The sequence below is a fragment of the Pipistrellus hanaki genome, assembly GCF_964339955.1.
Source record: "Pipistrellus hanaki genome assembly, chromosome: 15".
In the NCBI taxonomy this organism is placed as follows: Eukaryota; Metazoa; Chordata; class Mammalia; order Chiroptera; family Vespertilionidae; genus Pipistrellus; species Pipistrellus hanaki.
In genome coordinates, this window is record NC_140517.1 from 51,733,295 (window position 1) to 51,759,693 (window position 26,399).

The window sequence follows — 26,399 nt, forward strand, 5'->3', positions numbered from 1 at the left end:
AAGGGGGACCCTGAAGTATGCTTTCTTCAAAAAAAATTTTAATTGATTTCACGGAGGGAGAGATAGAAACATCCATGATGAGAATCCCTGATCCACTGCCTCCTGCACAACCCCCACCACACGGGGTGGAGCCCACAACCTGGGCCTGTGCCCTGACCAGGAATCAACTGTGACCTGGTTCATAGGTCAACGCTCAACCCCTGAGCCATGCTGACCCGGCCTGGAGTATGCCTTTTGGAGAGCGCTAGGCCCTGCACTGGTGGCTCATGCCTCCATTCACGCAGCATTTGTGTACATTCAAAGTTTGTTCTCTGTTTCTGGGTCCAGCATAGGCCTGCTCTGTGAAGCTGGGGGGTACGGCCAGTCTGGGGTCCACGAGGCTCCTGTGCAGGTGCGGGAAGGAGGGGGTGACACTATACCTTCGAATGATGGTGTTTAAAAGAAAAGCACCCCCCCCTCCCCTAGAAAAGAGAGAGAGAGAAGGCCCCAGCAGGTGTGGCTCAGTTGGTTGTCTTCCCATGCACCTGAAGATTCAGACACACGCCTAGTTCGGTGCAGGTTGGGGTGCAAGCTGGAGGCAACCGATTAGCATTTCTCTTTTTTTCTCTCTCTGAAACCAATAAAAACATTAAAAATAGAGCTTCCAAAGGGAGAGGAAACTAGCGTTTATTTGAAAATTAGGGGAGCGGGGGATAATTATTCCTGAAGTACTGATTCAGGCATATGCCCAAGTAGTGTTCTGATCGGGAGATAAAGGCAAGGGATATTGATGAGAAAGGGAAGGGGCCCCGTGACATCCACAGAAGGAAGGAAAGGAATGCTATTCTCCATTTTCCAGCTCTGTAGTCATCTGTCCACTAGTCATCACTGCTTTCGTGTTATTCCTGCAAACTGTTCTTCCGGACTCAAGGTGACCAGGCCCCATGTTACCATCCAAAAGGCGTGAGAATTAAGGCACGGGAGGTGGTCCTCTGGCACAGCAGCTCCAGTTGTTGCCATGATGTATTTTTTGACAGCGGTCAGTGTGGGCCTTGGCCCTCCACGTGCCCTGCTCGCCGGCCAGCTGTTCAGAGTTTCCAGGTGCCCTCACACACAGCCTGGAAGGTTTCCTGCGTCAGCGGCCGGAAGGCCTGGGCCTGGCTGTCCAGCACGAACAGCGGGTCCGCAATGACGCCCACGTCGAAGCCCTCGCGCACCAGCCGGGACTTCACCAGCTTGAAGGTGTTGGTGATCTCCAGCGTGTCCTGCAAGGGCAGGACTGTAACTCCAACCGCGACTCCCACGGCCGCGACCTCCCACCCCAAACACTGCCCCCCGAGCTCACCTGCACGCGGATGAAATGGGGGACCGCGTAGGCCGGGAGCCACGTGCGGACGTGCTGGTACAGCTTCTGCCCGTCGAAGGCCCGGCCGGGGGCCAGCTGCACGGCGGCCATGCCCACCTTGCCCTCACACCCTGGAGGCACACCAGCCAGTCACGCTGAGCTCCCCCGCCGCTAACGGGGGTGGGGGGCTTGGGGGGGTGGTACACCGCCCCCCACGAAGCTGCTGTTGGTTTGAAATGAGGGGAGCCCACCGCACCTGGCACGGACACGCCGTAGACGTTCACCTGCTGCAGGAAGTCCACGAGTGACAACACGCCCTCCACCTCCCGCGTGGACACGTTCTCACCCTTCCACCTGCAGGTCACAGCAGGTGCTTGAGATCACGCGCCTGGTAACGAGGAGGTCCCGCCCCCTGCCCACCAAGCCCCGCCCCCTGGAACCCAAAAGCCCCGCCTCTTTACTCGGCCTCCCAGTAGGATCTGAAAATTCCGGTGGCCCCGCCCCTGGAACAGGAAGCCCCGCCTCCCTCTAGGACCAGAAAGTCCCGGTGGCCCCGCCCCCGGAGCCCCGCCCAGCACCGGTAGGTGTCCCCGAGGCGGTCGTGGAAGTAGAGGAAGCCTTCGTGGTCCATGGACAGCACGTCGCCGGTGTTGTAGTAAATGTCGTCCGGGCGCCGCACCTTCCGCACCAGCTTCCGTTCCGACAGCTCCCGGGGCCCGCGGTAGCCCAGGAAGGGGTTGCGGCGCTGCACCCGGGTCAGCAGCAGCCCGGGCTCCCCTGGGGGGGCGGAGGCGGCGTGAGCCTCGGGAGCCTCGCAGCATCGGAGCCCGCGGTCTCCCGCCCGAGGTGCCAACAGGCGGACTCCACCGCCCGGAGCCTCAGAGGGGGGACACCCAGCGATGGAGACGGGGAGACCAAAGAGGAGGGACGGGCGGACAGAGAGGGTGGCACGGGGAGCCCATTAAAAAGGGGAAAAGGCCGAAACCGGTGTGGCTCAGTAGATAGAGCGTCGGCCTACGGACTCAAGGGTCCCGGGTTCGATTCCGGTCAAGGGCATGGACCTTGGTTGTGGGCACATCCCCAGTAGGAGGTGTGCAAGAGGCAGCTGATCGATGTTTCTCTCTCATCGATGTTTCTGACTTTCTATCCCTCTCTGTAAAAAAATCAATAAAATATATTTTAAAATAAAAATAAATAAAAAGGGAAAAAGGAAAAAAAAACCCTAAAGAAATAAAATTAATAAAATAAAAAGGAAAAGGATGCCCGGCCGGTGTGGCTCAGTGGTTGAACCAGGAGGTCAGGGTTCGAGTCCCGTCGGGGCACGTGCCTGGGTGGTGGGCTCCATCCCCTGTGGCAGGCGTGCATCCATCTCATCATTGATGTTTCTCCCTCCTTTCCTCTCTGAAATCAATAAAAATATTTTTAAAAACTGGGAAAAGGATGACAAGGGAGGGGGAAGGATGGAGCCCAATGGTGGCCAGGCCCTTGCAAGACCCCAGGAGAGAAGACCCCGAGGAGAAGGTGGGCGCCCGGGAGGACGGGAGGCGGAGAGGACAGGCCCCGGGGGCAACTGGAGGCACAGGAAGAGAGGCCGAGGCCGGGGTGCGGGTCAGAACCGAGGCAGAGGGGCCCGGACGGACGGTCAAACGGATGGACCAGGACTCAGGGTCGGTGAGAGCTGCACCTGGCCCCACGGGCACGCAGCAGCCAGCTCCGTCCCGCAAGGGCTCCGCAGCCTCGGGGTCGAACCGGACGAGCTCGAAGGGGGACAGCGCCTGCGGGCGGGAGGAGGGAGGAGGTTGGGGTGTCAGAGGCCCGGGGGGCGCCCCCTCCCCTCGGGTCACCGCAGCCCGGCCCCTCACCCGGAGGACGCAGCTGGTCTTGCCTACGGCGCCGCGGCGGCCCGGGTAGTTGACGAAGCCCGCGTTGCCCTCGGTGGAGCCGTAGACCTCGTAGATGCGGACGGGCCCGAAGCGCCGCTGGAAGGCGTCCCATACGTCCCCGCGGAGCCCGTTGCCCAGGGCCAGGCGGACCGTGTGCGTCCGGTCCTCGGGCCGCTGCAGAGATGCCCCGAGGAGGGTGTTAGTAATAGTGATAAAGATAAATACAATATAGAATAAGTATTGAAGTGTGGAATTGAAGTGTGGATATCTGAAAGTGTGGAATGGAATGTAAACAAACTGATAAGCGCCCTTGAGTGACCTGAATGTAGGAAATAGATAAAGTGACCTGTGCCCCATATGTTAGACGGGATAGCAGGGCTCCTGAGACCCGCTGATAAGACACACTGAAGGCATCTCTGAGCACTGAGGAAGCAGGAGGCAGCTGATCGATGATTCGCTCATCGATGTTTCTAGCTCTCTATCCCTCTCCCTTCCTCTCTGTAAAAAATCTAAATATATTTTTTTAAATGTATTTTCATTCATTTCAGCGAGGAAAGGGGAGAGAGAGGAGAGAGAGAGAGAGAGAGAGAGAGCGCGAGCGCAATGATGAGAGAGAATCATGGATTAGCTGCCTCCTGCGAGTGGGCATGTGTCCTGACTGGGAATCCAACTGTGACCTGGTTCATAGGTCGACGCTCAACAACTGAAAAAGGGCACATCCCCATCCCCAGCTGGGCAACTTTTTTTTTTTTAATTGATTTTTTTACAGGGATAGAGAGCTAGAAACATCGACCAGCTGCCTCCTGCACAACCCCCACTGGGGATGTGCCCGCAACCAATGTACATGCTCTTGACCGAACCCAGGACCTTTCAGTCTGCAGGCCAACGCTCTTTCCACTGAGCCAAACCGGTTTCGGCTGGCTGGGCAGCTTTTTGTTTGTTTTGTTGGTTAATCCTCACCTGAGGAGGATATTTTTTCACTGCCTTTCAGAGAGAATGGGAGGGAGGGAGGGGGAGAGAGAGAGCGAGGAGAGAGAGAAATATCTATATGAGAGAGACACATTGATCGGTTGCCTCCTTCGTGGCCAGCGATTGAAACTGCAACCCCATGTACGTGTCTTTGACTGGGAATCGAACCTGCAACCCTTCAGTGCTTTGGCCAACGCTCTAACCACAGACCAGCGCAGCCCCGGTGGCGGCTGCGGTTTTGTGTCTGAGATGCTCGCCCGGAGGGAGCCCCGCCCGGCGCCTCACCTGGGGAGCGTTGCACAGGTACCGCAGCACCTCACCCACATACTGGATCACCGTCACCCTGTGCTGCCGGCAGTCCTCCCAGAAGCAGGACGCGGAGAACTTGGGGGCCAGGACGCAGGTGGCTCCTGGGAGGCGGGAGGGGAAGGGGTTCAGGTCCTGCTGCCACACCTCCGTGAGAAGCTGCCTCGACCCGTGGCCCCCGAGGCCCAGGGTGGTCCCCGGTTCCTCTCCTGTCCCTGGTCCAGCCAGGCTTCAGCGGGCCTGGGTTCACATCCGGCCTCCAGAATGTGTACGCCAGGGCTCGGGAAGGGCTGTGAGCATCCATTGTTCTTGATTATTGATATGCTAGAGGCCTTCCTTCCCCTGGCTGCCTGCATCGCCTTCAGCCGCCTTTCCATGCTGCTGGGGCATGCAGAACACCTGCTTCCTACACCACCCCCGCTGCTCTGAGCCTGTAAATGCAAATTAACCCACCATCTTTGTTGGGTTAATTTGCATACCCACTCCTGATTGGCTGTGGGCGTCTCAACGGTATGGCCAATTTGCATCCTTCTCTTTTGTTTTCTTTTTTCGAACAAAGCTGCGTGCAACTTTAAAAAATATATATATATTATTGATTTTTTTACAGAGAGGAAGAGAGAGGGATAGAAAGTTAGAAACATCGATGAGAGAGAATCATAGATCAGCTGCCTCTTGCAAACGCCCTACTGGGGATGTGCCCGTAACCAAGGTACATGCCCTTGACCAGAATTAAACCAGGGACCCTTCAGTCCGCAGGCCGACGTTCTATCCACTGAGCCACACCGGTTTCGGTCTTCCTCTTTTATTAGTGTAGGTTTTATGAATGTTTTGCTAAACACATGGATAGGTGGGCAGGTAGGTGGATGGAGAAGTGAGTGGGTGGATGGGTGGGTGGATGTATGGAAGGGCATTCACATGGGTTAATTTTAGGGGCCACTACACCCTGCAAGTGAAATGTCACCATCTTTGAATACAAAGGATGATTGCTGGTGAGCTTGGTTAGAAACAGCTGTGTCTTCTCTGAGGCTGTGTTTGACAGGGAGGTAACATACAGAAAGGGTGCTGAATCCTCCAAAAGGACACTCCCCAGGGTTCCAGCCAAGATTTATTTATTTATTTTCAACCCTCACCTGAGGATATTTTCCCATCGGTTTTTAGAGAGAGTGGGAGAGAGAGGGAAAGACAGAGAGAGCCGAAACCGGTTTGGCTCAGCGGTAGAGTGTTGGTCTGCGGACTGAAGGGTCCCGGGTTCGATTCCGGTCAGGGGCATGTACATTGGTTGCGGGCACATCCCCGGTGGGGGATGTGCAAGAGGCAGCTGGTAGATGTTTCTCTCTCATCGACATTTCTAGCTCTCTGTCTCTCTCCCTTCCTCTCTGTGAAAAATCAATAAAATATATTAAAAAAAAAAAAAAAAAAAAAAGACAGAGAGAAACAGCGGTGTGAGAGAAACACATCGATTGGTTGCCTCCTCCACAGGCCCGGGGAGGAGCCTACAACCGAGGTTCGGGTCCTTGACTGGAATCCAACCTGGGACCCTTAATCGCCAGGCCAACACTCTATCCACTGAGCCACACCGGCCAGGGCTCACCAGGAACGATTTAACTGAAGGCCCTGGCTGGGTGGCTGAGTTAGTAGGCCAAGGGTGAGGGCTGGATCCCGGACAGGACACACAGGAACCAACCAGTGAATGCATAATAAGTGGAACCACACATCTCTCTCTCTCCCAAGGAAAACAAAGAACAAAGGAATCGCTGAGCTGGATGTAACAAGATCTCTAGAGGGAATTTCCAGTCCAACTGGACAGAGAGGAACAGAGTCCACACAAGGAGGAGACGAACGGTAAAAGGACCCTTTGGTAACGGGACACCTGACCAGGAAGTGCATGTCTGGTGATACTGCAGTTCTGTTCACTGATACGTGAGAGACAATGCTACTGCAATCCTTCCAAGCCAGACGACTTGTTCTAAAACAATCCGGAAGGAGAGGCGTGCATGTGAAATAAAACTGGCAGCGTGTTCCCTGTGGAAACTGGGTGAGTACACTGGAGACTGCATCTAACTCTTTTTTCTAAAAAAAATTTTTATTGATTTTTTACAGAGAGGAACCGATAGAGATAAAGAGCTAGAAACACTGATCAGCTGCCTCCTGCACACCTCCCACTGGGGATGTGCCCTCAACCAAGGTACATGTCCTTGACCAGAATCGGACCCAGAACCTTTCAGTTCGCAGGTCGAGGCTCTATCCACTGAGCCAAACCGGTTAGGGCTCATCTGGCTCTTTGCTCTACTCTTGTGTATGTTTGAAATGGTGCATGGTCTAAAAAAACAACAACCTCTTCAGCCCTCACTGAAGAGGTCAGGACGTGGTCAGAGCGTCATCCTGGGCTGGGTTCCCAGTCAGGGCACAGACAAGAAGTGACCAATGAATGCATAAGTAAGTGCAACAACAAATCAATGCGGTGCCCGGCTGGTGTGCTCAGTGGACAGAGAGCCAGCCTGCAGACTAAAGGGTCACAGGTTCAATTCCGCTCAAGGGCCCGTACCCAGGAGGCAGCTAAGGGATGATTCTCTCTCATCATTGAAGTTTCCAACTCTCTCCCTCTCCCTTCCTCTCTGAAATCAATAAAAGTATTTTTTTTAAAGTCAATGTTTCTCTTTCTCCTTTCTGATATCTGAAAATGAATATATTTTAATTAATGAAAATATTTTAATAACATCTAGGAAAGACAGGCTGAAGCGGAAGTGAGGGGGAGGTGAGAAAGAAACATGGTCCGGCCAGGGTAGCCAGCTGTTGAGCATCGAGCCAGGGCCCCAGAGGCCACCTGTGCCGTCCGAGTGGGGACAGGTGACTGGGTTGAAGGCCCCATCCCCGGTGGGGGGCATGCAGGAGCTGATTGATGATGTTTCTCTCATCGATGTTTCTATCTCTATCCCTCTCTCTTTAAAGAAGAGAGAGAGAGGAGAGAGAGAGAGAGAGAGAGAGAGAGAGAGAGAGAGAGAGAGAGAGGGAGAGAGAGGAAGAAAGGAAGGAAGGAAGGAAGGAAAGAAGGGAGAGAAAGAAATACAAAGAAAAAGAAAGAAAGAATAGGACTATTTTCAGGGGGAAAAAATGTTGGTGGTAGCTGAAACTAGGCAGTGGGCACATAAGGACTGATGCAGAAATGTTTATGTGTTTAAAATTTATCAAGGTGGCCCTGACCGGTTTGGCTCAGTGGATAGAGAGTCGGCCTGCAGACTGAAGGGTCCCAGGATCGATTCCGGTCAAGGGCATGGACCTTGGTTGCGGGCACATCCCCGGTGGGGGGTGTGCAAGAGGTAGTTGATGGATGTTTCTCTCTCATGGATGTTTCTAACTCTATCCCTCTCCCTTCCTTTCTGTAAAAAAAAAAAAAAAAAAAAAAAAAATCAGTAAAATATATTTAAAAACAAACAATGTGACCATGGAAAGGGCCCAGATGACTTTCTGGCCAGGTGTCCGGGCGGCGGGCAGAGCAGTGTTTGCTGAGCACGGCCTCACGGACAGGAGGTCAGGGAGTGAGTGACCTCACACAACACAGCCCTCTGCCCAGGGGTCCTGGGGCTGGCTCCCGGCCCTATGCCCCTCCTCACAGGGTGCTGTGACCCCGACACCCAGCCCGCACCCCCCCTCGCCCGGGGCAGGGCTCACCGAGCTCCAGGCAGCCGAGCACGCCGAGGACCAGCCCCATGACGTGGTACAGGGGCAGCACCGTGTACACCACGTCGGCGGCCGTCACCCCGCTCAGGCCCAGCATGGCGCTCATCTGCAGCACCCGCTCGTGGGTGAGGATGGCTGGCTTGGGGAGCCCTGGGGACGGAGGGGGAAAGAGGGGGGTTGGTGTGCAGGGCTGGGTCTCCATGGTGGGGAGGGGGTCCAGGAGGTCAGGCTGGGTTTGGGGTTCAGAGGTCCAATCCCAAAGCTCCAGGGGGCAAGACTCTGGCCCTGATCCCTCCGAGGGCAGTTGGGGGCAGAGGTCAGGCCAGGGGGAGGCCGGGCTCGGGGTCAGGTCCAGGGGAGAGGCCAGGGGTCGGGGTCAGGTCCGGGGAGGAAGCCAGGCTCAGGGTCAGGTCAGGGGGAGAGGCCAGGGGTCGGGGTCAGGCCAGGGGGAGAGGCCAGGGGTCGGGGTCAGGTCAGTGGGGGAGGGCAGGGGTCGGGGTCAGGCCAGGGGGAGAGGCCAGGGGTCGGGGTCAGGTCGGGGGGGAGGCCAGGGGTCAGGGTCAGGTCGGGGGGGAGACCAGGGGGGAGGCCAGGGGGCCGGGTCAGGCCCTGGGGAGGTTGGGCTGGGGTCAGGTCCGGGGGAGAGGCCAGGGGCCGGGGCGCGGGCTGCGGGGCGCCCTCACCGGTGGTCCCCGAGGTGTAGATGAACAGGGCGGGGCTCCGCGGGGTGAGGCCGGCGCGCAGGCCGGCGGGCACGGGGTCCGAGGGCGCGGCGTCCAGCGCGGGCTCCAGCGCGCTCACCCCCGGCGTCGGGGAGCTGCGGCCCAGGTAGAAGCAGCGCACGCGCTCCGCCTGCAGCTGCGGGAGCACCTCCTCCAGGCTCTCCCGGAGGTCTGGGGGGCCGGGGGCCAGAGGGGAGACTGAGGCACGGCCCCCCCCTCCATGCTCTCCCAGAGGTCTGGGGGGTGGGGGACCAGAGGGGAGACTGAGGCACGCCCACTCCTCCAGGCTCTCCCGGAGGTCTGGAGGGCGGGGGGCCAGAGGGGAGACTGAGGCACGGCCCCCCCCTCCATGCTCTCCCAGAGGTCTGGGGGATGGGGGACCAGAGGGGAGACTGAGGTACGGTCCCCCCCACCCCACCCCCTTCCAGGCTGTGAGGGGGAACCCGCCCGCCCGGGGCCTGAGGGCGCGGCCGGCAGAGGGCGCTTCTGCGCTTTTGGGAAGAACCTCAGGGGCCCGGCCGGTGTGGGTCAGTGGGTAGAGCCACACCGGCCTGCGGACAGAAGGGTCCCAGGTTCGGTTCCTGTTCCGGTCAAGGGCAGGGACCCTGGTGGCCGGCTCCTCCCGGCTGGACCCTGGTCAAGGCGCGTGCAGGAGGCAACCATCGATGTGTTTCTCTGTCTCTCCCTCTCTCTGCCACCCTCCCTAAAAATCAAAGGGAAAGTATCCTCCGGTGAGGATTAAAAAAAAAAAGGTTAATACTGGCAAAAGGGGTTGCGATAGCCATGGCTCGGTGGTTGAGCTTTGACCGATGAACCAGGAGGTCAGGGTGAGATGCCCCGGTTGTGGGCTGACCCCCAGTGTGGGGCGTGCAGGAGGCGGCCGATCAATGATTCTCATGGATGTTTCTCTCTCCCTTTCCCTTCCGCTCTAAAATCAATAAAAAAATTTTTTTTAAGAAAAAAACAGCAGAAACCGGTTTGGCTCAGTGGATAGAGCGCCGACCAGCGGACGGAAGGGTCCGGGTCAAGGGCATGTATCTTGGTTGCTGGCACATTCCCAGTTGGGGGGGGGTGGTGCAGGAGGAAGCTGATAGATGTTTCTCCCTCATCGATGTTTCTAACTCTATCCCTGTCCTTTCCTCTCTGAAAAAATCAATTATTTATATATATATATAATAATATTATTGTATACATATATAATAATAAAAATCAAATATATATATAATTGATTTTTATTGTAAAAAATCAATAAAATACATTTTAAAAAGAAAAAATTTTAAAGGAAAAAACAAAGCGCCTGGCGCCTTCAGAATTATGTCCCAGCCTGTGGGGTGAGCGGGCTAACGGGCTCCGGTCCGCCCCCTCCTGGCCCCCTGACCATGGGGCCGCCCAGCCGGCCCGCTCCCCGCCCTCCCTCCCGCCGGCCCGGGGCGGGGGCTCCTTACCCGGGTCCACCAGCAGCACCCGCGCCCCGGAGCTCAGCACCGAGTGCGCCAGCGGCGCCCCGCGGATGTGCGGGTTGATCCAGGCCACGGGGCAGCCCAGCTTGGCCAGCCCCAGCCACAGGCCGAGCGCGGGCACGGCCTGCGCGGGCGCCGTCAGCAGGGCGGCGGGCTCGGGGGGCCCCGCGGCCTCGGGGCGCAACAGCTCCGGCTGCAGCGCCCAGGCGGCGCGGCAGGCTCGGGCGTCCAGCTCCGCGTAGGTGACGGCGCGGCGGCCGCGGCCCGTCCACACCAGCGGCGCGTGGTCCGGCCGCGCCCGCGCGCGCCGCTCGAAGGCGTCCACGAAGGTGTCGGGGGGCGCGCGGCGCAGGCGCCCCCGCACCTGCAGGCCCAGGCGGAGGATGCGCGCGGCGAAGGCCAGGTCGGCGGGCAGCCAGCGCAGCGCGGGGGGCGGCCGGGCCGGCAGCAGGGCCAGTGTTAGCGCCGCGGCCGCCAGGCTGAGCCCCGGCGGCGCCCAGGGCCGGAGCCAGGGCCGCGCCAGCGCCGCCAGCACGGCCAGCGCGCAGCAGGCGGGGTCCCCGAGCAGCCAGCGCAGCGCGGGCGCCGCGGCTATGGGCCAGGCGGGCAGCCCCCCTGCGCGCAGGAGCCCCAGCAGCGGCAGCAGCAGCAGTGCCCGGCGCCCCGCGCCCATGGCCCCGGCGGTCTGTCCTCCCCGCACCGGCGGTCTGTCTGTCCTGTGCCCGTGGCGCGCTCACCTGCGCGGGGCTAGCCGGCAACCTCTGGCCCCTGGCGGGGGTCCAGGTGGCATCGAGGGCGGAGCGACCCGCCGCCGGGACTCTGCTCCCAGAACTTCTATTCAGTGACAATTGACATTCAACAGCAGATTCGCTCCGGGTGCGCAGCAGAGGCACTTACACTCATTTTAAAAATATTTATTTCAGAGAGGGAGAGACAGAAGCATCAATGATGAGAAAATCACGGATTGGCTGCCTCCCGCACGCCTGCCCCCACTGGGGATCAAGCCTGCAACCCAGGCCTGTGCCCTGGACCAGAATCGAACCCAGGACCCTTCTGTCCATTGAGCCACACCAGCTGTGCACTGTGGTGAGCCGGCAGGGCCATGGCATCCTCAGCCCCAGGGTGCTGATGTGCCGTGCCAGCTCAGCCAGGTCCAGTGACCACCCCGAGAGGGGGCAGTGAAAGGCTTAGGAAAGACAGGAGGGGAGGAGGGCTGGGACTGGGTGGCATGTAGCTCCCGGATGGACAGACAGCGCCCTAGCCTTTAACAGCCAGAGTAAGGGAGTGGTCCCTTCAATAGCTCAGCTGGTAGAGCGGAGGACTGTAGCTGATTTCAGAGTAAGGGAGTGGAGATGTCTACATTCTTCTGGGTTTGGATCATGCTCCATCACGTGCTGCTGATCGAGCTTTGCTGACTTGCAGCCTAAGTCCCTCAGCACATGGGGCCACGTGTTGGGACCACAGGGTCCAGCTGACAACTCCAGCTATTGTTGGTATAACGGTGCTGGGAGGCTCTCCTAAGTCCAAGGTTTGGACCTGTCCAAACTCTGTAGCCGCCACCCAGAGGGCACTGTTACTCATTTTTAAAAAGTACTTTCATTGATATCAGAGAGAGGGATTGAAACATCAAGGATAAAAATCATGGATCTGCTGCCTCTTGCACGCCCCCTACTGGGGGTGGAGCTTGCAACCCCTGAACGTGCCAGTGACTGGGATGGAACCCATGACCCTCCAGTCCTGGGGCCAAGGCTCTGTCCACTGAGCCACATGGGCTGGGGCTGTTGGACGCTTTCGCGCCCTCCAAGGCAATCCCCTCCTAAATCTGGTTCCCCCGGCACCACAGGTGTCACAACACCGACCACAACCCCTCTGCTGTGCTCTGCACTTCCCCGATGTTACTTCTTAATCCCTCACCTTGTCCACCCAGCCCCCACCTGTCCTGGGCCTCACCCCACCTGTTTAGCTCTGCAGGGCCCTCTGTGCCCCTCTGCCTGGATGGACACCGCTGGCCAGGGCCACGCATCAGCAAGGCCAGTGGGCTTCAGGCACAGCCTGACTCCCCTTCACCCGTGGGAGGTGGGGTTTGGCTGGACTGGGGCACTGCCACCGGCCCGGAGGCCAGCAGACCACCCCATGCAGGCTGCACTCCCCCTCAACCTGCCCAGGTCCCTAGGGCAGATCAGAGGCCACCCTGCTCTGGAGGCGAGAGGAGCCACCTTCCTCCGACACCTGCCCACCCGGCACTGCAGACGGTGCCAGCCAGGGCAGGTGTGCTGGGGCTCAGTCCCCTGATGGCAACTAGCCCCCAAAGAACTGGCCCCCCAAAAGTAAGGGCTCCCCCACGATGAGGTCCTGGGGGACAGGCTTCGGAATGAAATGTGGCTGGGGAGGGGTCCCGCACGTGGCCCCCTCTGAGGACACACTGCATGGGGCTGCCCTGTACCCTCCCCACAGGACCGCGGACGGGGAGGGTCAGGCTCGGTCATATGCATGCCCCCCGAGAACAGAGGCACCAGAGAACAGAGGCACCAGACGACCAAGTGGACTGTTCTGTCTTTACCCAACGAGAGCAAGAAACGCCACGTCCAGTCCTTTATTAGTCCCTGCGGGGCCCATCCGAGACCCCGTAGGTGCCAGGTGAGGGGCAGCTTGGGGAGTGCACCATGGGTCCCACCCCGTCTGCAGCTGGAGTGCGGGAGCAGCTCTGAACCCCACCCCACTTCCGGGAGTTGGAGCAGGAATCCTGGGCCCCCAGGCCACGTCTGATGGTCCAGGTCTGAGGCAGTCAGATCCCCACCAGCCCCCGCCCGCCACTACCTGGAAGGGTCCGAGTGTGGGCGGAGCAAGGCGAGCTGGGCCCCTGGTTAGGGGAGATGAGGTGGAAGCAGGGGCGGGGCCTGTGCTCAGGGGACAGTGTGGCCAGCGGTGGCAGGGTACCTGCTGCTTTGCTGGCAGGGATGGCAGGAGCCCCGCGGTGGGCGTGGTCAAAACATGGGCGTGGCCTAGCCGACATAGCGCAGCCCCAGTGGCTGAGATCCATGGTGGGCGTGCTCAGCCCGCAGGGGCGTGGCCGGGGTCAGGGCGCGGGGTGCGCCGCCAGGTGGCGCTCCAGCAGCGCGCGGTGCGAGAAGACCTTGCCGCAGGCGGGGCAGGGCGCGCGCTCGGGGCGGTGGGTGCGCATGTGCACGTTGAGCGAGCTCTTCTGCGTGAAGCGCTTGGCGCAGACGCCGCACTGGAAGGCGCGCACGCCCGTGTGCGTGACCATGTGCTTGAGCAGGTAGTCGCGCAGCGAGAAGGACCGCCAGCACACGGCGCACTGGTGCGGCTTCTCCCCTGCGGGCGGCAAGTGGGGCGCAGGTGTCAGCCCCCCCCCCCCCAGGGGCGCCTCCGCCAGGCAGGGACCCCGCCCCAAGGGGACAACCACCGGTGGCCGGTTGGGACCCCTCTCCCAGACCTGCACCATCTCACCTGGTACCACTGACTGTCAGGGTCCCTCAACCCCAAAAGGCACCCTCCCCGGAGGAAACCCGCCGGTTTGGGGCATCATTGCCCATCGGGGCTGGGCACTGAGGTGCCCCGGGCCCACACTGAGGCCTCCCCTCCCCCATACCTGCCCGCCCACACCTGGCCACCCTTCTGGGGAGACCCTTACCCTGGAAGGGCCCTGGGCACGCCTCCCCCTTTCCGCTAAACCCCCGCTGCCCACACCCCGCCGCTGGCCACCACGATGTCCCTGGGGGACAGCAGGCTGAGCCCCCAAGGCTCAGAGAGGAGGAGGAGGCCAGCCGTTGGCCCTGAATCAGGGGCATAAACAAAAGCCTTTCTCAGGCAGGAGCTGTTGGCAGTGCCCGGAGGGGTGCTCCCACCCCGGCCAGCTGGCACCGGCACCTGCTGAGGCCCCGCGGAGCCAGCGCGTCTTGGCCGGTGGCGGTTTTAACCTGTAAACGGCAACTCCGTTCCCTCTCCCGGCTCAGAACACGGTGCCTTCCCCGCTTTCACAGCGAAACCCCAACCCCCAGGCCCGGGACTCCCCTTGCCGCTCCCCTGGCTCCGGCCAAACCCGGGCTTTTCACACGGGCTCCGCCTGTCATCGCACACACCTGTCCCCCAGGCCTGGCCCTCCTCCACCTGGGCCTCCCCCCACCCCACCCTCACCCCCCAGCTGCCTCCCTTCAGAGCCGCCTCCCCACAAGCGGAGGCCCAGAACCTCCCTGCAGCCCTGGTCAGACCGCCCCTCTGCCTGCTCCCTCGCTCCCTCAGGCCAGCGGACCCACAATCCACTCCTCTGCATCCGGCCCCAGCGCTGCTCCCGCACCGGGCCATGCCGACCCCACCCAACCCCACCCGAAGGCTCCATGCCCAGCTCCACCCGGGTTCCAAAGGCTCTGGGGAGGGTCCTGCTCCGCACCCCGCCTTAGGAGACGCCCCCCCCCCCCCAATGAAGCGGGGTCAGGAACCCGCAGGGGGGTCTGGGAGCTCCATTTCCAGGCTCCTCTGGAGTAGCCAGCCCCGCCCGGTTCGCGTCTCCGGGGACCCGGCCCGGGACGGACACACACACCCGCTCACCCGAGTGGATGAACATGTGCTTGGTGTAGTTCTTCCGCGAGCTGAACGTCTTGCGGCAGTGGCTGCACTCGTAGGCGGGCGGCTCGGGGCCCGCGGGGCGCGCAGGGGGGGCCAGGGGGGCGGCGGGCGGCGCCAGGGGCTCCCCCAGGGCCACGCCGGGGGCCGCCTCGGGCTGCAGCGCCGGGTAGAAGGTGGTCGGGGGCGCGGGGACCGGCTCCGGGGGCGCCGGCGGCGGCTGCGCGGGGGGCCCCGGGGCGCCCAGGTGGAAGGGGAAGAGGACCACGGGCGGCGCCGGGGCCTTCGCGGCTGGCTGGCGGGGCGCGGACAGGGCGCAGTCCGGCGGCGCGGGGGCCTCGGCGGCACAGCCCTCCGCCGCGGGGCCGTCCTCCTGCCACGCGGGGACGTAGCTGTCCGGGGGGAACACGTCCTCGGCCGCGGGCGGCCCCCGGAGGAAGTCCCGGCCGGCGCCGTAGCCCGGGAGGCCGGCGGGCGCGGGCGGCTCCTCGCGCGCGCCGTCCGCGGGGAGGAAGCCGGCGGCGCAGTCGGGGAAGGAGGGGGGCGCCCGGCCCTCGCCCGTGCCGCCGCCTTCGCCTTCCTCATCCGTCTCGTCCTCCGTCTCGTCGTCCTCCTCGTCGTCCCCGCCCTCCTCGGGGGCGGCGGGCAGGGCGGGGTCCGCGAAGGGCGCCTCGGCCTTGGCGGGCGCGGGGGGTGCGGGCAGCTGCAGGCGCGCGGGCTGGCGCTGCTTGCGGGCGTGCGCGGCCCCGGGGGGGCCCGGCGGGCGCGCGGCGAGCAGGTGGCGCAGGCGGTGGCGCAGCTGCGCGGGCGCGAGCGGCGGCGGCACGGGCGTGGGCAGGGCCGTGGGCAGCGGCGCGGGGGCGGCCGCGGCGGGGCCCGGGGCGCGGGCGCGCGCGATGATCTGCGTGCACTCGTCGATGACCGTCTGGATGCGCAGCACGGACGCGGCCGTGAGCACCTGCAGCGCCTCGCCCTGCGCCACCACCAGCGAGCCGCTGTAGAGGAACTCCACGAGCTGGCGCACCGTCTGCGCTGGCACCACGGGCGGCACGCGGATCTCCGAGTGGCCGAGCAGCAGCTTGTCCTGGAAGAAGGGCGAGCCGGCGGCCAGCACGCAGCGGTGCGCGCGCAGCGAGGCCTCGCGGATGCGCACCGTCACGTCGCAGAAGTGGCCGCCCAGCCGCTGCCCGTTGAGGGTCTCGAGCAGCGAGCGCGAGAAGTTCTGCAGGTGGATGTGGTGCACGGCTTCTGCCGCCGCCGCCGCCATCTGCAGCAGAGGGGGGGTTCAGCCAGGGCGTCCTCTGCCCCAGGGTCCCCTTCCTCCAGCTTCGGCCGCGGGACAGGGCGAATCTCAGCGGCCCCCCTCCCCAAAACGGACCCTTGCAGATCTCCTCCCAGCTCACAGACCTCAGCATAACCCCCCCATTCATTCATTCATTCATTCTCTCTCCTCTCTCTCCCTCTCCTCTCTCCAGGATTCCTGCCCGTCTTGCCATCTCCACAACTCCCTGCATGCAGACCCATGGGAGGGGTGGGAATACCAAAGGTCTCCTCAGGGCCCTGGCTCAGTGGATAAGAGCATAGGTCTGCGGACTGAAGGGTCCCGGGTTCGATTCCGGTCAAGGGCACATGCCTGGGTGTCGGGCTCAATCCCCAGTGGGGGGCCTGCAGGAGGCAGCCCACCAACTCCCCTTCCTCCTGCTCACTACCCAGGCAGGGAGGCTCCAGGGCCGGTTCCCCAGTCTAGGGGCCCACCCAACCCCAATACCTATCACTCTTCCCCCATCCCCTCCAGGGGCAGCGCTGTGGAGAAGAGGGCAGAGACCCCTCCCCCATAGCTGCACCCCCCTCACTGGTGGCTTCTCTCTGACCCGCCCCTGCCTCACACCCCAACCTCAGGGCCTCCGAGGCCGGGCCCCGTCTGCTGCCTCAGAACCGGGGGTTTTCACCAGTGCACATGGAGGTGGGGTGGCAGGAGGTGTGTGCACCCTGGAATGGGTGACCAGGGGTGTGTGTGGTCACACAGGGTTCAGAGGGAAGCACGTGGTTTCTTGCACACACACACACCCTCCATGGGTGGGGATATGGAGCTGCCTGTGTGCAGAGAGGGGGCTCGTGGGGCCTGGGCAGGGGTGTGACTGGGTGGGTGCAGGGGGAACATGGCTGAGCATGGATGCGTCCTGTCAAACTGTGGGCTCCTCCTCCCAGCACTGCCCACCCTCAGGCACTAGAAAGAGGGTTACTATCCCCCTAAAGGGTTCTGGGAATCCGAGCAGCTCTAGGTCACCCATCAAGCAGACACCATGCTCTCTGAGCTCCAGTTTCCCCTCCACCTGCCTCACTCATCCCACACCCAGGCCACCCGTCTCCCGTCCGGAGGAGGAGGTGGCCCAGAGTCCAGACTCACCCCCTGCAGCTCCTTAAGCCAAAACCATCATTTCTGGGGCCGGAACCCACCCCCGTTTCTTACAAGCCCCACATCTAACCCCTCAGACCACCTCCACTGACCCCCACGCCACACCGGCTTGGACCTAGGGGTGCAGGGACCGCCCCTTCTCCCCACCCCCACCCCACCTCGCGGCCTATCCCCCGCGCGGCCGCCAGAGGGAGCCTGCACCCTCCTCACAGGCCGGGGCCGCCTCGGCTCGGAGGCCGCCCGCCGTGCGGAGCGTTATTCCCTGCAAGTTCGCGAATGAGCCGAGGCTGCACGTGCCGCTGCCTCTGCACCAGCATCCTCCCCGCGTCCGTCCACCCGGCGCCTAAGGCTCCCATGTGCGCCGGGGGTGGGGCAGCCACCTGCGCATCATCCACCCGCGGGGCAGCGGCGCTTCCTTTCCCGTCCCCCGCCCCCCGATCTCCGCCCGCCCTGCTCCCCGAAAGGCTCCGACTCCGCGGGCACAGGCAGCAGGGCCTCCCGGTCGCCTGGGAACAAAGGCCGCCTGAGGACACGGCCCCCTGCCCGCCGCCACCCCCCTGCCCGCGCCGCGCACGGCCCCGAGCGCCCTCGCCCGCGCTCTGCGGCGGGGCCCGCGCCCTACCCTGCGCCCCGCGCCCCGCTGAGGCCCGCGCCCGCCGCCCCCGCCGCAGCCCGCCCTGCCCAGGCCTCCCGGGCCCGCCCCGCCCGCGCCTACAGCGCCCCCTCCCGGGCCAGCGCAGGGGCCCCTCCCGCGCACGCCCCGGCCTCCCGCCGGCCCCGCCAACCTCACCTCCCGCTCCTCCGCAGGCACCAGGCCCGGCGCGGCCGCCTCCCGCTGACCACCGACAAGGCCGCGCTTCCCGGCCCCGACGCCGGCGGAACCCAAGTCCGCGGCCGCTGCGACGCTGGGGAAGCGTTAGCGGGGAGCACGTTTCCGGTGTTGCTATGGAGATGGGCCGCCGCCGCCAGGCCGCAGTTCCGGGGGAACCAAAGTCGCAGACACCGGGACAGCGGGGCGGCGAGGATTTTCTGGGCCGCAGTCCGCTTCCGGCGTCGCCTTAAGATGGGGAGAAGGCGGGGCCTGAGCTGTCAATCAGAGGGCCACGCCCCTGGGTGCTCAGGGCGGGGCGGGGCTGGAGGTGCTGCACCGCAATAAAGTGTGGGGAGGCACTCTGAGACCCCGGGAGGTGTGAGCTGGAGCAGGGTGCAGCCCAAGCCGGTTTGGCTCCGTGGATGGAGTGTCGGCCTGTGGACTGAAGGGTCCCGGGTTTGATTCCGGTCAGAGGCATGTGCCTGGGTTGCAGGCACATCCCCTGTGGGAGGTGTGCAGGAGGCAGCTGATCTATGTTTCTAACTCTATCTCCTTTCCTCTCTGTAAAAAAAAAAAAAAAAAAAAAAAAGTGGGGGTGCAAGCAGGAGTGGGGGTGCAAGCAGAGGAGGGGGTACAACCAGGGGGAGGGATGCAGTCAAGGGAAGGGGTGCAAGCAGGAAGGGAGGTGCAAGCAGGAGTGGGGGTGCAAACAGGAGTAGAGCTTGCTAGTAGAGGGGAAGCAGACCCCATCCGACCTTGATGCCCGCCCACTTTCTGACTTGCTCCTGAGCCTGGGTCCCCGGTCACAGGTGGAAGGTGGAGATGGCCTGATTGGATGCCCCTTAAGCCCCCTCCTCTAACTACCCCAGGGCGAGTCATGACAAATAAATGGAGTCATATGGACCTGAAAGACCTGCCCAAGAGCTCAGAAAAGGAACTGGGGGTGCCGAAGCCGGTTTGGCTCAGTGGTAGAGCGTCGGTCTGCGGACTGAAGGGTCCCAGGTTCGATTCCGGTCAGGGGCATGTGCGTTGGTTGCGGGCACATCCCCGGTGGGGGGTGTGCAGGAGGCGGCTGGTCGATGTTTCTCTCTCGTTGACGTTTCTGGCTCTCTATCTCTCTCCCTTCCTCCTCTCTGTAAAATATCAATAAAATATATAAAAAAAAAAAAAAGAAAAAAGAAAAGGGACTGGGGGTGAGATGGGTCTTATCTCTGGAGGAGGGTGTGAGCAGCCAGACCCCAGAGGCTCGAAGTCACAAGGGACTGAGTCTGTGGGAAGAGCTGTTTGGACACTGGGCCCGGGGAGCAGCCGGGGTCTGCAGGGACCCGGACCAGCCTGGCTGTCGGGCACATGTATGAACCAGGCGCACCCAATGGTGTGCTGCAGTGGGGTCAGCTGACCTTACCCATGGTCGGCAAACGCATTAGTCAGCAGAGCCAAATATCAACAGGACAACGACTGACATTTCTTCTGAGAGCCAAAATTTTTTAAAAATATATTTTGTTGATTTTTTATTTTTATTATTTTTTTAATATATTTTATTGATTTTCCACAGAGAAGGGAGAGAGATAGAGCGCTAGAAACATCGATGCGAGAGAAACATCGACCAGCTGCTTACACAGCCCCCAATCGGGGATGTGCCCGCAACCAACGTACATGCCCTAGACCGGAATCGAACCTAGGACCTTTCAGTCCGCAGACTGACGCTCTACCACTGAGCCAAACCGGCTTCGGCTATTTTGTTGATTTTTTTAAAGAGAGGAAGGTAGAGGGATAGAGAGTTAGAAACATTAATCAGCTGCCTCCTGCACACCCCACATTGGGGATGTGCCTGCAACCAATGCACATGCCCTTGACCGGAATCGAACTGGGACCCCTCAGTCCGCAGACCGACGCTCTATCCACTGAGCCAAACCGGTTTTGGCAAGAGAGCCAAATTTTTTAAATTTAAACTTCTAACGCCACGTCTTCAAAATAGACTCGCCCAGGCCGTGGTATTTTGTGGAAGAGCCACAGTCAAGGGGCCAAAGGGCTTCTTGTGGCTCTCGAGCCACAGTTTGCCAACCACGGCCTATGCTCTACTCGTGGGGGCTAGAGGGATGCGGGAGGACCTGGACCTCAAGTCGGAAGATCCCCGAGAACCTCAGCAGACCTCATGTCATGGAGGGGAAGGGGGATATGCCAGGCAGGGACTCACTGTCCCTGACCCCCACCCCCATCCCCCTGCCAGCCTTTCCTGTGGCTCATGACCTGAGGAAGGCCATTAAAACTCAAGTCCAGCCTGGCCAGCGTGGCTGAGTCACAGTTTGATTCCCAGTCAGGACACGTGCCCAGGTTTCAGGCTCAATCCCTAGTGTGGGACAAGCAGGAGGCAACCAATCAATGGATTCTCTCTCATCATTGATGTTTCTTTTTTAAAAAATATATATTTTATTGAATTTTTGCAGAGGAAAAGGGAGAGAGAGTTGGAAACATCGACCAGCTGCCTCCTGCATCCCCCCCACACACACACTGGGGATGTGCCTGCAACCAAGGTACATGCCCTTGACCTGAACCAAACCTGGGAACCCCAATCTGCAAGCAAATGCCCTATTCACTGAGCCAAACCTGCTAAGGTCAGAAATTACTTTCCCTGGCTCTGAAATTTACCCAATAAATGTTCCCTTACCAAAAGAAGAAGAAGAAGAAGAAGAAGAAGAAGAAGAAGAAGTTTGGCTCAGTGGATAGAGCATCAGCCTGTGGACAAAAGGATCCTGGGTTCGATTCTGGTCAAGGGCACTTGCCTTGGTTACAGGCTCCTTCCTGGCCTGGGCCTGGTCAGGGCTCATGCAGGAGGCAACCAATCGATGTGTTTCTCTCACATCAGTATTTCTCTGCTTTTCCCTCTCTCCTTCCACTCTCTCTAAAAATCAATGGAAAAATATCCCTTAGTGAGGATGAACAACAACCAAACACACAAACAAAAAACGTCGGCCTGTGGATTGAGGGGTCCTGGGTTTGATTCCAGCCGAGGACACATGCCTGGGTTGCTGGCTCCATCCCTATAAGTGGCATGCAGGAGGCAGCCCATCAATGATTCTCTCTCATCACTGACATCTCTCTCTCTCCCTCTCCTTTCCTCTCTGAAATCAATAAGGTAAAAACATATGAAAAAAAGCCCAGCCGGTATAGCTCAGTGGTTGAGCATTGATCTGTGGACCAAGAGGTCATGGTTCAATTCCCAGTCAAGGCACATGCCTGGGTTGCAGGCTCCATCCCCAATCAGGGGCGTGCAGGAGGCAGCCGATCAATGGTTCTTTCATCATTGATGTTTCTATCTCTCTCTCCCTGTCCCCTTCTCTCTTAAGTCAATAAAAATGTGTTTAAAAAAGAAAAAAGAAAAGAAAAGAAAACAAACTCAGTCTTTTTTAAAAAATATGTTTTATTGCCGAAGCTGGTTTGGCTCAGTGGCTAGAGCGTCGGCCTGCAGACTGAGGGGTCCCCGGTTCAATTCCGGTCAAGGGCATGTACCTTGGTTGCGGGCGCATCCCCGGTGGGGGGTATGCAAGAGGCAGCTGATCAATGTGTCTCTCTCATTGATGTTTCTAGCTCTCTATCCCTCTCCCTTCCTCTCTGTAAAAAATCGATAAAATATCTTTTTTTAAAAATGTAGGAGGATCAGCTGCCTCCTCCACACCTCCTTCTGGGGATGTGCCCACAACCAAGGTGCATGCCCTTGACCGGAATCGAACCTGGGACCCTTCAGTCCACAGGCCGACTCTCTATCCACTGAGCCACACCGGCTTAGGCCACAGGGACCTGGATTCCTCCTGCCAACACCCCGGATGCGCTGGGCCGTGGATTTCTCCCCAGAGCTTCAGGAGAGCCTTGCCCAGCCATGCTTGACTGCAGCCTTTGTGAGCCGAGCAAGGCCGCAGCCTGGGGTTCTGCCTGCAGCTGGGAAGTGGGTGCTGCTTGAAGCTACGGAGTCTGTGGTCCTCGATTAAGAAGCAGCGGACGGGGCTGGTGTGCCTCCCTTGTCTGAAACTGTCCCAGGCACAGAGATCAGTAGCCAGGCCGCCCTGGCCGGGGCACCTGCCTGGGTTTCCTGCTCAATCCCCCGTAGGGGGCGTGCAGGACACAGCTGATGTTTCTCTTTCTTCCCCTCTCCCTCCCCCTCCCCCTAAAATCAAATACAGCTGCCAGAGCCTGGGCCCTCCGCTTGGTAAGCGTCTGTTCCATGTCACTGTTCATCAAACGAATACCTTCCAGACGCTGCCTTCCTGCCCACCAGGGTGCATCGGGCCCATCGACGGTCCCATTCTCCCATCCCACCAGGTTGGACATGCAGGAGACTTGGGGGCCAAAGGGGCTCCAACTGTCCAGACATAGAAGCTGGAACAGCACCAGGGCAGGTGGAAAAGAATGTGTGAGGACACTGAGGAGGGAGGGTGTAGAACAGGAGGGGGAAAAAAACCCAAACCCCGACCCCTCTCATGCCTTGAGAAAGGCTTTTGCCACAGTGGTTATGAGGGCTTTTGGGGGAATAGTGAAGCCCAGGGCACAGGTTTATGGGTTTGTTTGTTTTTTCCAAAAAACGTTATAAGAAAAAGTTTAGCACTAGCTGGTTTGTCACCATGAATCGAGTGTCAGTCTGTGGACTAAAGGGTCCCTTGTTTGATTCAGTCAAGGGCACGTGCACAGGTTATGGGATGGATTCCCAATGCAGGTGTGCAGGAGGCAGCCGATCCATGATTCTGTCTCATCATTGATGCTTCTTTCTCCCTCTTCCTCTCTGAAATAAAAAGAGAAAGTTTACTTAGAAAATCACTGAGGTAGCCTTGGCCAGTGTGGCTCAGTTGGTTAGAGTGCCATCCTAATCACAAATAGTTGAAGGTTTGCCGAAACTGGTGTGACTCAGTGGATAGAGCGTCGGCCTGCGGACTGAAGGGACCAGGGTTTGATTCCGGTTAAGGGCACGTACCTTGGTTTTGGGCACATCCCCAGTGGGGGGTGTGGAATAGGCAGCTGATCAATGTTTGTACCTCTCTCTTCCTCTCCCTTCTTCTCTGTAAAAAATCAATAAAAATATATTTAAAAATAAAAGAGTTGGAGATTCGACTCCTGGTGGGGCACATACCCAGGTTGTGGGTTTGATGGTACAGGAAGCGTCAGGTCAGTTTCTTCCTCCATTAATCTCTCTCTCTCCCCCTTCCTCTCGCTCTAGAATCAATAAGGATTTTAATATTGTATTGATTGCAGAGAGGAAGGGAGGAGAGACAGAAACATCAATGATGAAAGAGACACACTAATCGCCATCCACCGGAGATCAAGCCTGCAACCAGGGCCTGTGCCCTGTGGAGACTTGACCTGGGATCTCCTGTTTCATAGGTCGATGCTCAACCACTGAGCCACACAGGCCATGCATGGGTGCTTTTTATTTTTATGTGCTTTGGCATCGATGATTTAAACAAAAGAGAAAAGAAAGCCAGCGGCAAGAGATTGCACCTGGGCGAAGGGGTGGGGAGGAGTGGAATGGGAAACTGAGACTGAGCCAAACAAAGGAGCAATTCAGAGCCAGCACAGATCACCATGGGAAGAACATGGAGGCCTCAGCCGTATGTCAGCTCCAGGCCCAGTAAAGCAGCTGAACCGAACTGGGGGGCGACACCAGGACCAGCTGCCGTGATGGACGACTCCCTCCCCTGCCACTGGCCAGTCCCAGGAGATCCCGGCCTGAAGGAGCAGACACACACACGCTGAAGCCCTCCCCAGGCCTCCCTTAGGATTTCCGCATTCCAGATGCAAGACTGGGGACAAAGGGCCAGGGTGTGCCCTCCCCATAGCCCCTCCGCTCCCTTTTCTTACCCCCTTTCTTACCCCACAGCTGTGTGTCTCCTGAGCCCTAATAGGCCCCTGGAGGCTTGCAATCAGGGTGCCCTGGGTGCCACAGCTCCTACCAGACTCACCCCTGAATCTGGTCCCAAGGCCTCTCCTCTCTCACTTGCCCAACAGCAAGGGCAGCCGGCCTAGCTCTGCTGTTTTACAGAGAGGAAGGGAGAGGGATGAAGAGCTAGAAACATTGATGAGAGAGAACCATCTTAAGCCGCCTCCTGCACACCCCACTGGGGATGTGCCCACAACCAAGGTACATGCCCTTGACCGGAATCGAACCCAGGACCCTTCAGTCCACAGGCCAACGCTCTATCCATTGAGCCAAACCGGCTTCGCTAGCTCTGCTGTTGATTCTTTCTTTTCCTTCCTTCCTTCCTTCCTTCCTTCCTTCCTTCCTTCCTTCCTTCCTTCCTTCCTTCTTTCTTTTTCTTTCTTTCTTTCTTTCTTTCTTTCTTTCTCTCTCTCTCTCTCTCTCTCTCTCTCTCTCTCTCTCTCTCTCTCTCTTTCTTTCTTTAATATATTTTATTGATTTTTTACAGAGAGGAAGGGAGAGGGATATGAAATATAGTGGCAACCATACTTTGGTAAAAACTGCTGTTTGAATTTTAACCCTTCTAGTTTGGCTCCTGAACCTGATTAAACATTGGAATATTTACCTCAGCTTTCAGGTGGAGACCTGGAGGCTAAGGCAATTTTCCCTTGCCTGGGACCAGGACCACAGGAGAGTAATTCCCATTAACTTAGTAACCTTCAGAGATAGAAACTGTAGATAACCTCTGAGCTCTGCTTCTGTGTTATCGGCTATCGCAAGATAAGGCCACATTCCAATGTCCAGCAGGATGTGACTGGGAACGACCCTGCGGGCTGACCCCTGTCTTTAGAATGTAGTCTTTAAGATTTAGAATTTAGCCGGGACCGGTTTGGTTCGGTGGATAGAGCGTTGGCCTGCGGACTGAAGGGTCCCGGGTTCGATTCTGGTCAAGGGCATGTACCTTGGTTGTGGGCACATCCCCAGTAGGGGGTGTGCAAGAGGCAGCTGATCGATTAATCTCTCTCATCGATGTTTCTAACTCTCTACCCCTCTCTCTTCCTCTCTGTGAAAAATCAATAAAATATATTAAAAAAAAATAAGATTTAGAATTTGGAACAAAGAAAATTCCTGTGGTTTGAACCTTTAAAAGGAACTGCCTACCCCTGAAACGGTGCAGTCCTGTGGGGTCCACCTGCGTGTGGTGCTCTTGCGGCCGTCCTGGCCAGATACTTCAATGAATCCTTGCCTGCTTTTTTTAATCAATCATCAGCCTCCGGTGGTCTTATTCTGAACCCTGGGTTCGACCCCACAACAGGATAGAGTTAGAAACATCAGTGAGAAACATCCATCAGCTGCCTCCACTGGAGATGTGCCCACAGCCAAGGTCCATGAATCAAACCCAGGACAGACCCCTCAGGGACTCTTCAGTCCACAGGCTGATGCACTATCCACTGAGCCACACAGGCCAGGGCCATTCTTTCTGTTTGATTCTCCCCGGCTCTGATAAATGTTCCCTCACAGTCATCTGGAGTTCTGCTCTGAAATTTTTCCTGCCGGAAGTCAAAAACCCACACATGACCCACCAGCCCTAGGCCGGCATGGACAGACCGACCGAGGGCTAAGCCCCCTTTCCCTAATAGAGTCTTAAACGTGTTCCTGAGAGGGAACTGCCTGGTGCACAGGTTTTCCTGAGCCGGAAAGAGCCCTTGTGGCCTGAAGGACTGAACATTCCAGGCCCAACAGAATCTTGGAGGCTGTGGGGAGTGCGAAGGGGGCCGGGGATGAGGCTGGCAGGTAAGGGAAGAGCCGGGGAAGTCCCCAGGATCACAGACTCAGAGAAAAGAGCATTAGTGGTGGTGGAGGCCAGGACCCTCCCTACCCTCAGGTCTGAGGTCCGGAGTCGTAAGGCTAGAAGGCTCAGAGCTCAATCTGGGCCCCCAATCTTGCTGCACCTTCCGCTGCCCTGAGGCCGGCTTTCCAGTCAGGGTCCCCTCTAGGCACCCACTGCCCCGGGCAGCAGCCCAGCCCGCAGCCACTCGGTCTCCATGCCCTCTGGGCTGTGCCAGGTGTGGGATGCAGGTTCCAGGACCCAGACACACACCTCAGTAGACCGGAAGCCTCCCTTGGGACAATAGACTTGTGTACCCGCAGGCAAACGCATCTGGGGCCCAGCCAGTGAGGGCATAGGTCAGGGCACATGCCCTGGTTGTGGGCTTGATCCCCAGGAGAGGGCATGCAGGAGACAGCCGATTCATAATTCTCTCTCATCATAGATGTTTCTCTCTCTCTCTCCCTCTCCCTTCCTCTCTGAAATAAATAAAAATATATTAAAAAACAATTTGTC

At 59.3% G+C, this 26,399-nt stretch overlaps 2 protein-coding genes across 2 annotated transcripts; both read right to left on the reverse strand.

The window, feature by feature from the left end:
- Positions 1 to 650: 650 nt before the first annotated feature.
- SLC27A5 (solute carrier family 27 member 5) lies at positions 651 to 11,060 on the reverse strand. Its single transcript, XM_084906369.1, has 10 exons — positions 10,328 to 11,060; positions 8,844 to 9,053; positions 8,152 to 8,310; positions 4,462 to 4,586; positions 3,187 to 3,381; positions 3,009 to 3,099; positions 1,903 to 2,101; positions 1,581 to 1,678; positions 1,325 to 1,455; positions 651 to 1,244 (listed from the first exon to the last, which is right to left on the reverse strand). The coding sequence occupies exons 1-10, from the start codon at positions 11,013 to 11,015 to the stop codon at positions 1,068 to 1,070; spliced, it is 2,073 nt and encodes a 690-aa protein (XP_084762495.1). The 5' UTR covers positions 11,016 to 11,060; the 3' UTR covers positions 651 to 1,067.
- Positions 11,061 to 12,868: 1,808 nt separating this feature from the next.
- Positions 12,869 to 18,415, reverse strand: ZBTB45 (zinc finger and BTB domain containing 45). The gene is made up of 3 exons (XM_084906414.1): positions 18,130 to 18,415; positions 14,909 to 16,190; positions 12,869 to 13,675 (listed from the first exon to the last, which is right to left on the reverse strand). Exons 2-3 carry the CDS (start codon positions 16,188 to 16,190, stop codon positions 13,419 to 13,421), a joined length of 1,539 nt encoding a protein of 512 aa, XP_084762540.1. The 5' UTR covers positions 18,130 to 18,415; the 3' UTR covers positions 12,869 to 13,418.
- Between the last annotated feature and the right edge of the window lie 7,984 nt (positions 18,416 to 26,399).

Excerpts from the sequence above, each read along its gene's own strand:
- SLC27A5 (XM_084906369.1), bottom strand. The coding sequence starts at position 11,015 with ATGGGCGCGGGGCGCCGGGCACTGCTGCTGCTGCCGCTGCTGGGGCTC. Across the intron at positions 8,311-8,843 it reads CTACACCTCGGGGACCACCG|GGCTCCCCAAGCCAGCCATC; the intron begins GTGAGGGCGCCC and ends CTCCGTCCCCAG. Across the intron at positions 3,382-4,461 it reads ACCTGTGCAACGCTCCCCAG|CGGCCCGAGGACCGGACGCA; the intron begins GTGAGGCGCCGG and ends GCATCTCTGCAG.
- ZBTB45 (XM_084906414.1), bottom strand. The coding sequence starts at position 16,190 with ATGGCGGCGGCGGCGGCAGAAGCCGTGCACCACATCCACCTGCAGAAC. Across the intron at positions 13,676-14,908 it reads GCACATGTTCATCCACTCGG|GGGAGAAGCCGCACCAGTGC; the intron begins GTGAGCGGGTGT and ends TGCCGCCCGCAG.